Source organism: Schistocerca americana, chromosome 3 (assembly GCF_021461395.2).
Source record: "Schistocerca americana isolate TAMUIC-IGC-003095 chromosome 3, iqSchAmer2.1, whole genome shotgun sequence".
NCBI lineage: Eukaryota > Metazoa > Arthropoda > Insecta > Orthoptera > Acrididae > Schistocerca > Schistocerca americana.
Genome location: NC_060121.1, coordinates 395,932,178 through 395,948,593, shown reverse-complemented (window position 1 = coordinate 395,948,593; position 16,416 = coordinate 395,932,178). Strand labels below are relative to the sequence as shown.

Below are 16,416 nucleotides of genomic sequence, written 5' to 3'. Positions count from 1 at the left end.
GTAATGGATATTCACTAGAAGCAATTCTACACAGAGCTGTTTGTCATTAAATCTCAAATCACTCTCCACAAAAAAAAAAAAAAAAAAAAAAAAAAAAAAAAAAAAAAAAAAAAAAAAAAAAAAAAAAGTTCAAATGTGTGTGAAATCCTATGGGACTTAACTGCTAAGGTCACCAGTCCCTAAGCTTACACGCTACTTAACCTAAATTATCCTAAGGACAAACACACACACACCCATGTCCGAGGGAGGACTCGAGCCTCCGCCGGGACTAGCCGCACAGTCCATGACTGCAACGCCTCGGCTAATCCCGCGGCGGCTAAATCACTCTCCCTGTTATGAAACTTCCTGGCAGATTAAAACTGTGTGCCCGACCGAGACTCGAACTCGGGACCTTTGCCTTTCGCGGGCAAGTGCTCTACCAACTGAGCTACCGAAGCACGACTCACGCCCGGCACTCACAGCTTTACCTCTGCCAGTACCTCGTCTCCTACCTTCCAAACTTTACAGAAGCTCTCCTGCAGGAGAGCTTCTGTAAAGTTTGGAAGGTAGGAGACGAGGTACTGGCAGAGGTAAAGCTGTGAGTGCCGGGCGTGAGTCGTGCTTCGGTAGCTCAGTTGGTAGAGCACTTGCCCGCGAAAGGCAAAGGTCCCGAGTTCGAGTCTCGGTCGGGCACACAGTTTTAATCTGCCAGGAAGTTTCATATCAGCGCACACTCCGCTGCAGAGTGAAAATCTCATACTGGCTCTCTCCCTGTTGCTTAGAACAGGGGCATGCTCTTGCTTCAGGCTGTAAAGTTTCGAGCATTTCTTCTGATTTACATTCAACTCTGGACTTGTAAGGCATTGAACAAGTGCTTCCATGATTCTAGCTTACGAAATGGTATAAGTGAATTTTCAACGAAGCTATAGACGAAACAACATAAGCCAATGTGACAGTATCACTTTGTCTTTGGAGTCTTCTAACTGGTTAATTAGTTAGTTAGTTACTTAGTTACAAGTAACCTCAACCACAATTAATTAAAGATTCGAACTAACACGTATAAAACAGCTGCAAATGTCTGTTCACAAATGAATTAATGCGCTAAATATTTGACGTTAAACACGTAAGCGAGAAGAAGTTAAAAAAAGGTTTGAAATCATGTTTCACGTTTGTTGGAGGTCGCTAGGTGCTCTCATTACGAAACATTGCATGAGTACGGTATGGGTAATTTGCACTCCTTTTTCAGAAAAGCTAGTGTCTCACACATCTCAATATTTATGACGTCATATATCCTGAACTATGTGTCGCATAATGATCCAAATTGCAGGAACATTCAGTGGTGTTACGTGTGGTGTGCCGTTGTGGATAGAGTAGTAAAGAACTAAAAAATTATAAGGAGCGATCTAAAAGCTTGCGTTCGAAGGCCACACAGTTCAGAATGGGTATGCCAATCAGGGGACATCACCATGGCCACTGAGGCTATCATACCACCGACACACCAGGTTGAAGATACACGTTTGGAGAAACAAGGTCTCGTGCTGCAACAGCCAGCTGCACTTCCTCGTCCGACAGGGATCGTCGACCCTTGAAGGGCTTGTTTGAGGGACTGAAGGCGTGATCATTGAATCATGACTGTAGGGCAGGTGCTCGGGTCTCCCCCGCTGGGTGAGGCTGGCCTCTCAAATCGACCGGCGTCTTGTATCGAATAGCACCAGCACAGAAATTGGCGCGCCGTCCCACAACGTCCCACAACATGTTGCCCACGCACAGTCTTCATTCTTGGACGGATGTCTATCGGTGTTTGTCCTTCGGTAATCAAGAAATGGGTAACAGCACGTCGCTCCTGTTAGCACGCATTTGCTAATGACGTCGTCATAGTTCACGTTCCCACGTTTATCGCACGCAAGATGGAAATACATGTTGCTGTTGTTATGGTCTTCAGTCCAGAGGCTGGTTTGATGCAGCTCTCCATCCTACTCTAACCTGTGCAAGCTTCTTCATCTCCCAGTCCCTACAGCAACCTACATCCTTCTGAATCTGCTTAGTGTATTCATCTCTTGGTCCCCCTCTACGATTTTTACCCTTCAAGCTGCCAACCAATACTAAATTGGTGATCCCTTGATGCCTAAGAACATGTCCTACCAACCGATCCCATCTTCTAGTTAAGTTGTGCCACAAACTTCTCTTCTCCCCAATCTATTCAATACCTCCTCATTAGTTATGTGATCTACCCATCTAATCTTCAGCATTCTTCTGTAGCACAATATTTCGAAAGCTTCTATTCTCTTCTTGTGTAAACTATTTATCGTCCACGTTTCACTTCCATACATGGCTACACTCCATACAAATACTTTCAGAAACGACTTCCTGACAAATCTATACTCGATGTTAACAAATTTCTCTTCTTCAGAAATGCTTTCCTTGCCATTGCCAGTCTACATTTTATAACCTCTCTACTTCGACCATCATCAGTTATTTTGCTCCCTAAATAGCCAAACTCCTTTACTACTTTGAGTGTCTCATTTCCTAATCTAATCCCTCAGCATCGCCTGACTTAATTCGACTATATTCCATTATCCTCGATTTGCTTTGTTGATGTTCATCTTATATCCTCCTTTCAAGACACTATCCATTCCTTTCAGCTGCTCTTGCAGGTCCTTTGCTGTCTCTGACAGAATTACAATGTCATCGGCCGAACCTCAAAGTTTTTATTTCTTCTCCATGAATTTTAATACCTACTCCGAAATTTTCTTTTGATTCCTTCACTGCTTGCTCAATATACAGATTGAATAACATCGGGGAGAGGCTATAACCCTGTCTCACTCCCTTCCCAAACACTGTTTCCCTTTCATGTCCCTCGACTGTTATAACTGCCATCTGGTTTCTGTACAAATTGTAAATAGCCTTTCGCTCCCTGTATTTTACCCCTGCAACCTTTAGAATTTGAAAGAGAGTATTCCAGCCAACATTGTCAAAAGCTTTCTCTAAGTCTACAAATCCTAGAAACGTACGTTTGCCTTTCCTTAATCTAGCTTCTAAGATAAGTCGTAGGGTCAGTATTGCCTCACGTGTTCCAATATTTCTTCGGAATCCAAACTGATCTTTCCCGAGATCGACTTCTACCAGTTTTTCCATTAGTCTGTAAAGGATTCGCGTTAGTATTTTGCAGCTGTGACTTATTAAACTGATAGTTCGGTAATTTTCACAGTTGTCAGCACGTGCTTTCTTTGGGATTGGAATTATTGTATTCTTCTTGAAGTCTGAGGATATTTCGCCTGTCTCATACATCTTGCTCACCAGATGGTAGAGTTTTGTCAGGACTGGCTCTCCCAAGACTGTCAGTAGTTCTAATCGAATGTTGTCTACTCCAGGGGGCTTGTTTCGATTCAGGTCTTTCAGTGCTCTGTCAAACTCTTCACGCAGTATCATATCTCCCATTTCATCTTCATCTACATCCTCTTCCATATCCGTAATATTGTCCTCAAGTACATCGCCCTTGCATAGATCCTCTATATACAAGTAAATCACGCTAATCCCTTGCCTACACGTCTTTGTTTATATACAAGCATCGGAGTCGTGCTACGTTGTAATATACTGTGCAGTAACGCCTTTAAACGGAAGCTTTTATCGCCACTTATAACGTCACTCCCGATCCTGCAGTTTTTCTGCACGAGCAGCAAAAATGTAGTAAGCAGTAAGTTTTTTCACTATTGTGGGGGCGTATCAGCAATAAAAAGCTTCGAAAATTTAGAAATTTTGTATAAAATTATTTGGAAATCATTAAATGCTCTCAGTCTCAATCACTGGATGAATATAGTCTGGGTAACTTGCGCTGTCTAAAGACACATACGCTGTTTCTAAATTTAATACTCGACATTCTTTGTTAAATCTCTACCTCTTAATGGGCAGATTATGGCAGCATCTTAAAATTTTTAATTAGGTCAATAATTACATGAAATATTGAAAGTCATATGTTTTTGCTCCTGAAAACTGTTGGATAGGCATTTAGTAGTAGAGATGTGCAGGTTCAGTGTATATTGATTGCGACCCCCTCCTAAAATGTGGAACGAGTCAGCTGTACACTTATAGTACATTTTCTCAGTGGGAAATATAGAAGGCTACATACTAATAATTTACAGAACTTCTAAGGTTTTCTTCATGCATACAGTGATTTTTACTTAACTTCGCTTTTTTCTCGGTCTCTTTTAAACACGCGCGCGCTCACTCACTCACTCACTCACACACACTGTAAGTAGGCTGTTTAGGTTTTCATGTTGGCAACGTCACGTAGCGCTCTGTATGAAAATCACTGGCTGTGCTGTGTGCAGTCTGCGGCTGGTTGGCATTGTTGGAATATTTGCTATTGTAGTGTTGGGCAGTCGGATGTTAACAGCGCGTAGCGTTGCGCAGTTGGAGGTGAGCCGCCAGCAGTGGTGGATGTGGGGAGAGAGATGGCAGAGTTTTGAGAGCGGACGAACTGAGATGTATATATATATATATATATATATATATATATATATATATATATATATATATATATATATATAGACTTTTGAACATTATTAATGTAAATGCATTGTTAGGTCTCTATCAAAATCTTTAATTTGCTAACTATGCCTATCAGTAGTTAGTGCCTTCCGTAATTAGACTCTTTCATTTAGCTGGCAGGATTGGCGCTCGCTATATTGCAGTAGTTCGAGTAACGATGATTTTTTTGAGGTAAGTGGTTCATGAAGGGTTAGATTATTGTTAGTCAGGGCCATTCTTTTGTGGGGATTATTGAAAGTCAGATTGAGTTGCGCTAAAAATATTGTGTGTCAGCTTAGTGTTGATCAGAATAAGTAAAGAGAGAAATGTCTGAGTACGTTCAGTTTTGCTCAGCTGTTTGAAAATCAAATAACGTAAGGGGTTACCATCACAGTAATTCACCAATTTTCCAAAGGGGGCGTTTCAACACACACACACACACACACACACACACACACACACACAATAGTCATAGTACCACACATTAAGAAATTCTTCTGCGGAGCAGATATGATTTCACTTTGTGTTTGAAGATAACTTTTTCGTCTGTTAAACTATGTATACCGCTGGGTAGATGATCGAAGCTCTTTAGCAACTCAGTTGTGTTATTTTCATCCATTGAGAATACTGTAACGCTATGACGGTTAGGGGAAAAAAATGAGGATTCTGTGACCTTGTTCCTCCAAATTAAGAAAACGCGATTCACAAAATCTTTATCTCAAGAGATTGGGAGATTAATCTTTATCACACATTAGAGGTACGTAAGCTATTAAGGACATTCTACCAAAAATTATATTTCCTCTTCTGTAATGTACGACATTGCCTATACATTTGTCTTGCGCGTCATTTCTACGAAGAGAAGAGATGCAAAAATATTCGCCAGTTGACGGACCCGCAGACTGAAAATTAAATGGCCAAATTAAAATGATTAACTTTCTAATTTAATTACGCATTCCTTAGGACAAAGACGTTCTATTTGCGTTTAAAGAATAAATTATCATGGTCTCCCCGTAAAATATTTCCGGCCGCGAAAATTAATTATGAAACGGTACAGAATTTTCGATATTTTTTTTATTTTCTAAAAAAAAGTTGTTATCTAATTGTAGCCTGCATTATTTGAGTCTAAATTTATCGTCCGAAAATTTTCCCGAGGCAGAAGTATCTTCACTTCTGTGTTACGTGTACGTTCTTATTCCCGTGTGTTTTTACTAACAAATGGAATGAAAAATCTCTCGCAAAATTCGCACGGTCAGTATTTTAAGGGTTTTGTATACAACGAGAACTTTAATGATCGTTTTATTCGTTTCGCAATTAAAATTTAATTGCGTGCTGTCAGCGAGTGCCGTGTCGTATTTCTCTTTTTTTTTTTCTCTCCAGTCTTTTCGCCTGCCTTCAAATGACGAGCACCTCTCGCACGAGACCACCTTCGTGATTCAGCGCTTTGTGAGCAGTGGAGGCGGTCACGTTTCGAGCGGAATGCCCGACGGGAAAAGGAAGGGGAATAATGAACATGAACTGCTTTCGTCAAGCTTCTTGCGCCCGGAAAATTGCCGTAGGTACGACTTTGTAGCGAGCTGAATGTCAGCGCGAGAAACGCAACTGGTAATTTACGTATCATGCAAACACTGATTTGATTAATGTGCTTTGTTCAGTTTAGAACAGTAGAATTGATGTTTACTTTAATTTAGAGCGTCTGATAGAGCAATTCAAGCGAACTGGCCAGTTACAAAACACCCGCGTGCCGCAAAAGTGGAACTGCTGATTCACAAAGCGACGGGAAACACACGCATTTGGCATGATGTATGGCCAATATTTGTCAGGAACACGGGCAATTTCCTCGCCTAAAAAGAAGAGTAGAGTCCGTTTATGTGTCCATTTATGAAATGATGAGATCGCGAGAATCCACTAGTGGAAGTTCTCTGAAACGCACTTTTTAAACTTTTTTTTTTCATCCCCTACAATGTAATTTACGTAGGAAGTTTACCGACTCGTGATTCGTATACTGAGCATCAGGCAGTTATTTTGCAATGCACATGGATATCGTATTTCACTGGAGCGCATCTGAACTCTGGACGTGCCGATGTTGGTAAATCAATTTCATCATAAACACCTCAATCGATGGTCGAGCATAATAATCGATCTCCAAAACATCGAAGTTTCTAACGTCAGTAGCAAACGACAAATCTGTGGAATGGCGTAAAAGTCAAAATATGTAACCTAACGTGACATTTACAGGGTGGCGCACGAAATGTGTTACCATTTAGTTTTTGAATATAAACTTTATTGTCAATACAATCTGAAAGGAACATATACTACAATGAAGAACCGTCCATGGAGATTTGTTCTAACTCTGCACATGCTCAATATGTCCACCATTTCGTTTCCTAACTTCCTTCAAACGAACACTGAAGTTAGTGATTACCTTACGGCACATGTCTTCCGTAATTTCACTGCAAGCTTGAAGAATAAGTCTTCTGAGCTCCATTAAATCACGTGGACGTTTCGGGAAAATTTTTTCCTTTAGGTACCCCCAAAGAAAAAAATCACATGGATTGAGGTATGGACTATTGGGGGGCCAATTTTGTCCGTCGTTGAAGCGACCTGGAAACCTGAGTGAAATGATACGCTTGTCGACATGCTTGTGTAAAAACCCCAACACAGTGTTTGCTGTATGTGGCCTTGCTCCATCTTGCATGAACCACTGCGTGTTGAAGGGCAAGGCAGTAGCAAGAAGCTGTGGAATGAAGCTACTTCGAAGCATGCTCAAATAACGCTCGCTGTTCACAGTTTCTTCAAAGAAAAAGGGTCCAATAAGTCCGTGACTGGAAATTGCTGCCCACGCTGTAATCCTCGGAGCGTAATGTTGTCGTTCATGAAGCACTTGTGGGTTTTCAGTGGCCCAAAAGTGTACATTTTGTTGTTAACCACACCGTCTAAATGAAAATGCGCCTCGTCTGAAAACCAAACGCTGTTGAGAGTTTCTTCCCTATCCTCCGCCCACTGAACAGTAGTCTCTGCTGCTTGTGTTCTTCAGTGAGCTTCTGTGTACAGGTCATCCTGTATGGGTACATATGGAGGTCACTTTTAAGAATGCGTTGAACGGAGCGTCTGGATATTCCCAGTTGCACTGCTGCCTTTCTACACGATCTCCCGGGACTTCTCTGTACAGCAACTCGTAGCGCTTCAATATTCTCCGGCGAACAAACAGGCTTAGGCCGAGGTCGCTTCGCTTCCAGTACTGTTCCTTCCTGTACAAATTTATCGTACAACCTGTGGATGGTCTTCTTGCAAGGGACCCATCGTGTGTTAAACTGTTGTCGAAAACGCCTCTGAGTCACAACAAGGCTTTTCGTTTCATGAAAAAGTAACACAATTGCCGATCGTTGCTGTGTCTTCAGTCTTCCATTATCAGCCATTGCTGCTTACTAGTCTCCTAGTGGCAATATCGTGAATTACACGTCATTTAGTAACTCATTTGTTTTTCCAAGCTCTGCTGGTACTGCTGTAGAGATCCCAGCGGGATATCTAACGTGTGTCGTAAATTGTGAAAGAAACAATTGGTAACACATTTCGTGCGCCGCGCCGGCCGAAGTGGCCGTGCGGTTAAAGGCGCTGCAGTCTGGAACCGCAAGACCGCTACGGTCGCAGGTTCGAATCCTGCCTCGGGCATGGATGTTTGTGATGTCCTTAGGTTAGTTAGGTTTAACTAGTTCTAAGTTCTAGGGGACTAATGACCTCAGCAGTTGAGTCCCATAGTGCTCAGAGCCATTTGAACCATTTCGTGCGGCGCCCTGTATTAATCAAGATTTAGGGTAATAGCTATCACTGATTATGCTTGACGTTACTCAAGTATGTGAACGATCTAGAATAATTTGAAAGTATAGAAGTAAAAACTTCAATAGGCAAGATCGCTAACTTACTTTAATGACCGGTTTCGTCAGTCTAACCGAAATCGGTCATCAAAAATAGTCATAGTTAGAAATTTTCCTTTTAAAGTTTTTACTTCTTTATTTTCAGTAATTAATATTTCAATATCCACCATTTTTGTTGAGAAAAAGGGTCATTATGAGAAAAATTTCCCCTTCAGTCTGTTGAGTCACTGACAGAGAGCGTATTTTGCTTTTGAGAACAGTCTTTCACAAGTAGATGTGGCTATACAGCTCAAATATTTAAGCGCACTTTTTTATAGCTTTGGATTGGTAATACGTATGATGTCATTCATACTTCCACAGGATATCTTTTAAGATATTGGAGCCGATTTTTCAGACGGAGCTGTAACGGTAGGTTCGTATCTGTTCCAGTTCGCAAGTTATTAATCTTTTATGCCGTTTTATAGTGTTCACTGCATAAATCAGATTTAGTTTCTATGTTTTCCCGAAAAGTATTTGGTTCCGGCATAAGTTCGCAGCGCTTTTGTTTTACGTGTTGGATTCCGGTTACTATGGGTTTATTTATTGACTGTCAAAGACTTGGGCTCATCAATAAAAGGTTTAATGCAATTGGTGGAACGGCGGCGGTAGGGTGTATTACAAATTGCTTCCTCGAAATGTAACTATCACTGATGACATTTGTTGTTGACAACTGAGACGTCTTGCAGACACAATCCAAAAAAAAAAAAAAAAAAAAAAAAAAAAAAAAAAAAAAAAAAAAAAAAACAGGAAGACAGCGTGAAGTGATGCTACTTCACGACAAGGCCCGCCCGTATTCAGCTAGAGTGGCAGAAAACACAGGACAGGAGTTGGGTGGCAATTCATTGCGCACCCACCTTATTCACCTTACACTGCACCCTCAGATTTTCACTTTTCCGCTCTCTATCGAACAATCTTCAGGGAACTTCGTTTCGGGTTAAAAAGCTCTCCTAAAGTGTCTCGACGAGTTCTCGCCACGAATCGAAAGTTGTCCCAGCGTTGGGAGACTGTTGTGAATAGTGAAGGATAATATGTTATGGATGACTAAAGTCTCTGTTTCACGTATGCTCTGTTATGGAAAAACGCTACGAACGTGTACACCAATCGAATATCAACGTGTTTTACACACTACTTGACACAACGAAAACGTGAACAATGAAAGGCATTAGTCCACGCTTAGCTACAATAGGAAACGTTAGTTCTTTAAAAAATAAAAAATATTGCTCTTGGTCGCTACCCCCCCCCCCTCCCTCTCTTCTCCCAAGCCCACATCCTTCGTTATACATGTGTCGAACTGCGGTCGTTATGAGAAATGTTCAGGAAAAGATTCGTTTAAATGATGAAAAAGATTATTGTCACTGGTAGGAAGTAATCTGTTTCTGGCTAGCATCGATACTAGATTTTTTGTCTGTAACATCGATGTTTTAGACACGTCTCTATCGATATTCGAATATCGTCCCATAAACTCCCAACATCAGTATCATCGTACATCCCCTATTTGAACTAACTGATCCAAATGTATGTGCCAAACCAGCATATATTACTCTGTATCTAAGTTACTTTTTAGTTCACAAATAGTTTTAATTAAAATATTATGCAAACTGTAGTTTCAGATTGGTATATCTGTAGCGAAAACTGTTTTAGTGGGCAAAGTGGAGAAATTTATTTAGTGACCAGTTTTAAATATCCATTCAGCTGAAGAAACAGATGGCGAGTTGAACGCTGTGGAAACTCTTCTAAAGCTTGCAGGCTGAGGGATACAACTGGAGAGAGAAATGTTCTGTAGTTTTTCTGCCAGGACATCGTTCCGGAAGGTCGAGGTAACCCTGTCTCTCTGAGCAGTGCCATTTATTTTTCCTTATTGCAAGATGATAGACGCGAAAATATGATAGCGTTTGGGCTCCCAAAAATCAGTCCCACTAATAGCAGATTTTGGAGACAGTATGATCAAGGCACAAAACAGAAACGAATGTGAGCGAGACAAAGGGGCTGGGAGGCTGTGTAAATCCCTGTCCCGACCGACATAGGCAGAACGAACCAGACGGTCAACGAAAGGAGTCGCCCGTCTCATTTCTCCGCTTTATGCAGTCACAGGCCTTCCACCTACATGTGGGGAGAGCGCAATAAAGAGTTGCAACTTGTGACAGGTACGAACTTCCATGCTAATGAGCGCGAAATTGCTTTTGCATTTGCTTTCCGTAACGATCTTACTTTCCGTGATTTTTTTATAACCAAGAATGGCACAGAACTGTTTGTGTAAGTGGGTGCACTATAGCCAAGCCTCTCATTCCCCCACATGGCAGCAACTCCGTAAGAGAAATTCTCATTTTTCTAACCACGGTGGCGTGAACTTTCATTCCGTTAACCTTGGTGGGGTACTTGAGAAATCCACAACTCACTGTGATAGTCTCCTCAAGGGTATTTAAGAGTTCCACGATTTCTTATTCATGGTTATTCATTGTGCATTCACACATGTCACGTATAGGTGCAAAGATCGATTATTGAGACTAGGGTGTCGAAAGCGTTGGGTCAGGGATATTGTTGCTCGGTTACTAGATTCACCGTTGCTGAAATTCTGAAGCGGGCGGAATATGAATGGATGACGTAGTGGGTGAATGTGTCATCCACGAGTGTCAGTAAACCTACATAATTATACTGACTACTGAGAAAAATATATTTGTATTGAAAACAATTATCAGGAGGCAGAAAGAACATTTCCAGTGTTGGCGTCAGCTATGCCGGCCAATGGATTATAGTGTTGACCATGTGGGTGTATTATCAGAATAATACGTGACAGAACTTCATTTACTTGATTTGTGTTGAGATCAGACGTAGATAATTTTCAAGGTGAAGGGGTCACTGTCTTCCATTGCATTTGAAAAGAATGTATTGATTTAGATATTGCAAATGTAACAACTACCTTGATGACTAAAAATCTTATATTTTTTTATCCATTATTACAACAGAGCTAAAACTTCGTACCAAAACGGATCATCCTTACCCACCAGACATGGTAACGACAACAAGTTCTCTTTGATCGCGGAGTAAATGATATGTTTACAGCGTAGCGTCTTAAGTGTTTACTTATTTGATCATTTACATTATCATATTTCGTGTTATTCCTTAAAGATTCCTACCTACAAAATAATGTACCAAGTGTTTCACTGCACTAATTTGTCAATATACGCGCTTACCAAGGTTAAACCATTGCCGGATACACTGAATCTTAGTAGGAGGACGCAGCATTTGATTACTGGAACGTTTTTATTTTTTGCAGTTGTTAGGAAGACATGTGATTGTATTCCAGAGCAGACAAGAGGAATTGGATAACTGGTTGTATCAAGAGTCGTTCAGAAGTTTGCTAACTGACGTAGATGGACCAAATAGGATAAATGGAATGGGTTTTGTCGGTGGAGGTGTTTCAGAGTCTTTTTTTTCTTACAAGTGAATTAAATGGTTGAACTGGAATGTTGTCATTAACTTCTTGGCGACGGAGATCTGCAGTCTGTCATCCTATCCTTTCGGAGAAAACACTCATGACAAGAGCAGTGCCTAGAAGGGGAAAGCAGCATAAAGAAAACCAGTGCAGTGAGAAGCTGTGAACTGCACACAAGTTTATTAGTATTTTTTTGAGAATGATCGCTTTTAAAGCAATCTATGTTTAGCATAGATAAGCACCAGATAAGCATTTGAGATTATATGGGATGCAGAAGAATAGCTGACTAGTCATGTCTGACTAACCTCTCCCACATTGCATAGCGACTGAGAGGCAGTGTGCTCAGATACGAAAGAGTTTCGTCGGATTTGGTTCTCGTAATCTTTTTGCTCTACATCTCCATATATATAAAGCTAGCCACTGTATATTGACTGTTCTTAAGCCTCTGTAAACGTCTTAATATCCCCCTACGCGAATTATACGATGGCGCCAATGCAATTTTTGCACAGTTATTCGCCATTATTGGCCTCTTAATTTATGCAGAATTATTTCAGGAGAATAATGTTGTCTTTCTTCTAAAGATTCCCATCTAGACCCCTTCAGCATCTGCGTTACGGCGGTAATTACCTAATAGCGGTTTGTGAATTCTTTCACTATCCTCGTCATATGTAACAGGTAAAGATGCCACATTCTGATACAGGGTTCTAGAATAGATATCTCTAGTATCTTGTACGAGGCTCGAGATTTAATTCAGTCGTTTTTTCTAAATATTGTTAAATCGAATACCATGGCTTCGCATGTGTATTGAGTTGCATTTTTCCAACGCGGAGTCAGCCCAGATAAGCGCTGTCCATCAAGTCTTTCGTACGGAGCCCAGTGACGACGAAAGCGTCGGTTTTTTCCCCTTACCAGCAAAACGATTTTCATTGCGGAATTTTGCGTGCCTTTTCGACTGGGCGGTCGCAAATTAGTCTAGGGCGTTATTTGTTTTGTCGTTGTGTATTTGAGAATGATCAGCACCACATAGTGTAAAAGAACAAGAACTCTGTGTGCTTCGACGTGGCTTGAGCTTAAGAGCTCTCTATTTCAAGGCTCATTACTATTGAAACAATGTAGACAACTCGCGCCACTGTCGGAAAGACGATTTTTTGTTGTGAGTGCTTTACTTCACATAGCAATAGAGCAAGTAGCCCGTGCTGAGCTTAGGCCAGTTTCCGCTTTGTAAGTTTTTTAAAAATAATTTCTGGTGCATTTTCAGTATTCCGATGCAGATCTGTGCTGCATGCAATTTTTCCCGACTTTCAAGATTTTTTTTTGCAACGAGACGCGGGTCACGTTTAACTCGGAAATAATACGGTAGATGTGCTTCAAAGCAGTTGCAAATCAGATCGCCGTGTATTCCCACTATCCACTGCCTATGTGTGTATACTTATATGTAGCCTATCATGTAGTCTATGTTGGCTAAGACTGTGACAACACAGACAGCGACATACACCGAGGTGACAAAAGTCAAGGGATAGCGATATGAACCTATCCAGATGGCGCCTGTATCGCGTAGACAAGGTATAAAAGGTCAGTGCATACGCGGAGATGTCATTTGGGCTCGGGTGATTTAAGCGAAAACGCTCCCGACGTGATTATGGCCGTATGACGGGAATTAACAGACTTTAAACGCGGAATGGTAGTTGGAGCTAGATGCATGAGACATTCCATTTTAGAAATTGTTAGGGAATTCAGTATTTCGCGATCCATAGTGTCAAGAGTGTGCCGAGAACATCACATTTCAGGCATTATGTATCACCACAGATACGCAGTGGCCGATGACCATCGCTTATGGAGCGAGAGCAGCGACGTTTGGGTAGAGTTTTTAGTGCTTTCAGACGGGATACACTGTGTGAAATAACGGCAGAAATCAATGTGGGACGTACTAGGAACGTACCCGTTAGGGTGGTATGGCAACATTTGGCGTTAATAGACTACTGCAGCAGACGACCGAACCTAGTGGCTTTGATGAGAGCCTGCAGAGCATCTTCTGGGCTCATAGCCACTTCGGTTAGACCCTAGACAACTTGGAAACCGTGGCCTGCTCAGATGAGTCCCGATTTCAGTTGGTAAGAGCTGGTGGTAGCGTTCGAGTGTGGCGGAGACCCCACGAAGCCATGGACTCTAATTGTCAACGAGGCACTGTGCAGTTCGGTGGTGGCTCCACAATGGTGTGGGCTGTGCTTGCATGCACCTGGGGTCCTCTGGACATTCAGGTGCTTGGAGATAATTTGCAGCCATTCAAGGGCGCAACGTTCGCAGACAACGATGGAATTTTTATGGATGGCAGTACGCCATGTCACTGGACCACAGTTGTTCGTCACTTGCTTAAGAACATTCTGGACAATTCGAGCGACCGTTGTGGCCTCTCACGTCGCCTGACGTGAATCCCATCGAACATTTATGTGACACAATTTAGACGACAGTTCATGTACAAAATCCTGCATCGGCAACACTTCCGCAATTATGGACAGCTATAGAGGCAGCATGACTAAATGTTTCTACAGGGGACTTCCATCGATTTGTTTGAGTCCAGGCCACGTCGAAGGAAAAGTAAGTCCGATACGATTCGTGATCTATATAAATGACCTGGGTGACAATCTGAGCAGTTCTCTTAGGTTGTTCGCAGATGATGCTGTAATTTACCGTCTAGTAAGGTCATCCGAAGACCAATATCAGTTGCAAAGCGATTTAGAAAAGATTGCTGTATGGTGTGGCAGGTGGCAGTTGACGCTAAATAACGAAAAGTCTGAGGTGATCCACATGAGTTCCAAAAGAAATCCGTTGGAATACGATTACTCGATAAATGGTAGAATTCTCAAGGCTGTCAATTCAACTAAGTACCTGGGTGTTAAAATTACGAACAACTTCAGTTGGAAAGACCACATAGATAATATTGTGGGGAAGGCGAGCCAGAGGTTGCGTTTCATTGGCAGGACACTTACAAGATGCAACAAGTCCACTAAAGAGACAGCTTACACTATACTCGTTCGTCCTCTGTTAGAATATTGCTGCGCGGTGTGGGATCCTTACCAGGTGGGATTGACGGAGGACATCGAAAGGGTGCAAAAAGGGCAGCTCGTTTTGTATTATCACGTAATAGGGGAGAGAGTGTGGCAGATATGATACGCGAGTTGGGATGGAAGTCATTACAAGAAAGACGTTTTTCGTGGCGGCGAGATCTATTTACGAAATTTCAGTCACCAACTTTCTCTTCCGAATGCGAAAATATTTTGTTGAGCCCAACCTACATAGGTAGGAGTGATCATCAAAATAAAATAAGAGAAATCAGAGCTCGAACAGAAAGGTTTAGGTGTTCCTTTTTCCCGCGCGCTGTTCGGGAGTGGGATGGTAGAGAGATTGTATGATTGTGGTTCGATGAACCCTCTGCCAAGCACTTAAATGTGAATTGCAGAGTAATCATGTAGATGTAGACGATTTTAGTAGGTATCCCACGACTTCTGTCACCTCAATGTACTTCACGACACTAAATTACATGGGCCTACAATAACACCACATGAAACTACTAAAGTAACTGCAAGTGTCCGTTGTCAGTTTCAGCCTCACACGTGCACTGCTCAGAAGCGAGAGCGTCAAGGCTAGAATGAATGAAGGTTCCCGTCAGATGGCGGAGTGATGTAGCTACTCACCGCCGAAGTAGGCGAGCATGGCGGCGAGGGCGGTGGCCAGCAGGATGAGCGCGATGGCGCAGCACTTCCAGGAGCAGCGGCGGCGGCAGCGCTTGTCCACGTGGAAGCGCGACGGGCTGTACGCCGAGTAGGGCGCGGCGCGCAGCGGAAACACGGGCAGCGCGGGCGCCGCGCCCGCCGGCGGCGCCGCCGCCATCAGAGCGCACGCCCCCTGAGGAGTCAGCCTGCCAACACGCCGAAACGTCGCCGTCAGTTGCCGGCACAGCGCGTGCGTCCTGGTTCAAAGACATCTAAATACACAACATTAATTCATACACGAGTAGCACATTTCAATCTTACTTGTCAACGTTCGCAGATGATGCTATAATACGTAGAGTCGCCGCAACGCTAGTTCAGGAGAAACTGTCGCCGCGTGGGTAGCAAATCACTCATCGATTCAGTGCTGGATAAAAACTAGACGATGGACATACAGCCCAATTTTTTTTTTTCTTTATTGTGATTTCATTCCCCTGTCCCATATGGGCAGGGGAGGGCTGTCAGCGGCACAATCCGCCGCTCTTCAGCCGAGTGGCATGACAACTTAAAATAAGAATAAAATGTTACATACATAAGGCGAGAAAGGGGAACTTAAAACAGAATAATGGGAGAAAATGGAGGTAAAAATTTAGACTAACACGGAGACGTTCATGGAAAAACAGTTAAAAAAAAGTCAAAAAGTCACCAGAAAGTTAAAAAACACAGTTGGCGATTCTTCAAAACTCAGAGAAGGCACTGAATGGACATGCACACGTTAAAGGTCGGCCACAGTAGTAAAAACACTCCGAAACAACACACTTAAAACCCACTTTGAGCACACACGACGACCTGCCGAGGG

The 16,416-nt window shown here is 42.4% G+C and overlaps 1 protein-coding gene across 1 annotated transcript in view; it reads right to left on the bottom strand.

Moving 5' to 3' along the window:
- LOC124606110 (teneurin-a) overlaps positions 1–15,576 on the bottom strand; it is a 360,362-nt gene extending 344,786 nt beyond the window's left edge. Inside the window, exon 1 of the mRNA XM_047138074.1 lies at positions 15,543–15,576. Coding sequence (XP_046994030.1) covers positions 15,543–15,561 — 19 coding nt within the window. The 5' untranslated portion in view covers positions 15,562–15,576. The remainder of the gene's footprint in view (positions 1–15,542) is intronic.
- Positions 15,577–16,416: the final 840 nt, after the last annotated feature.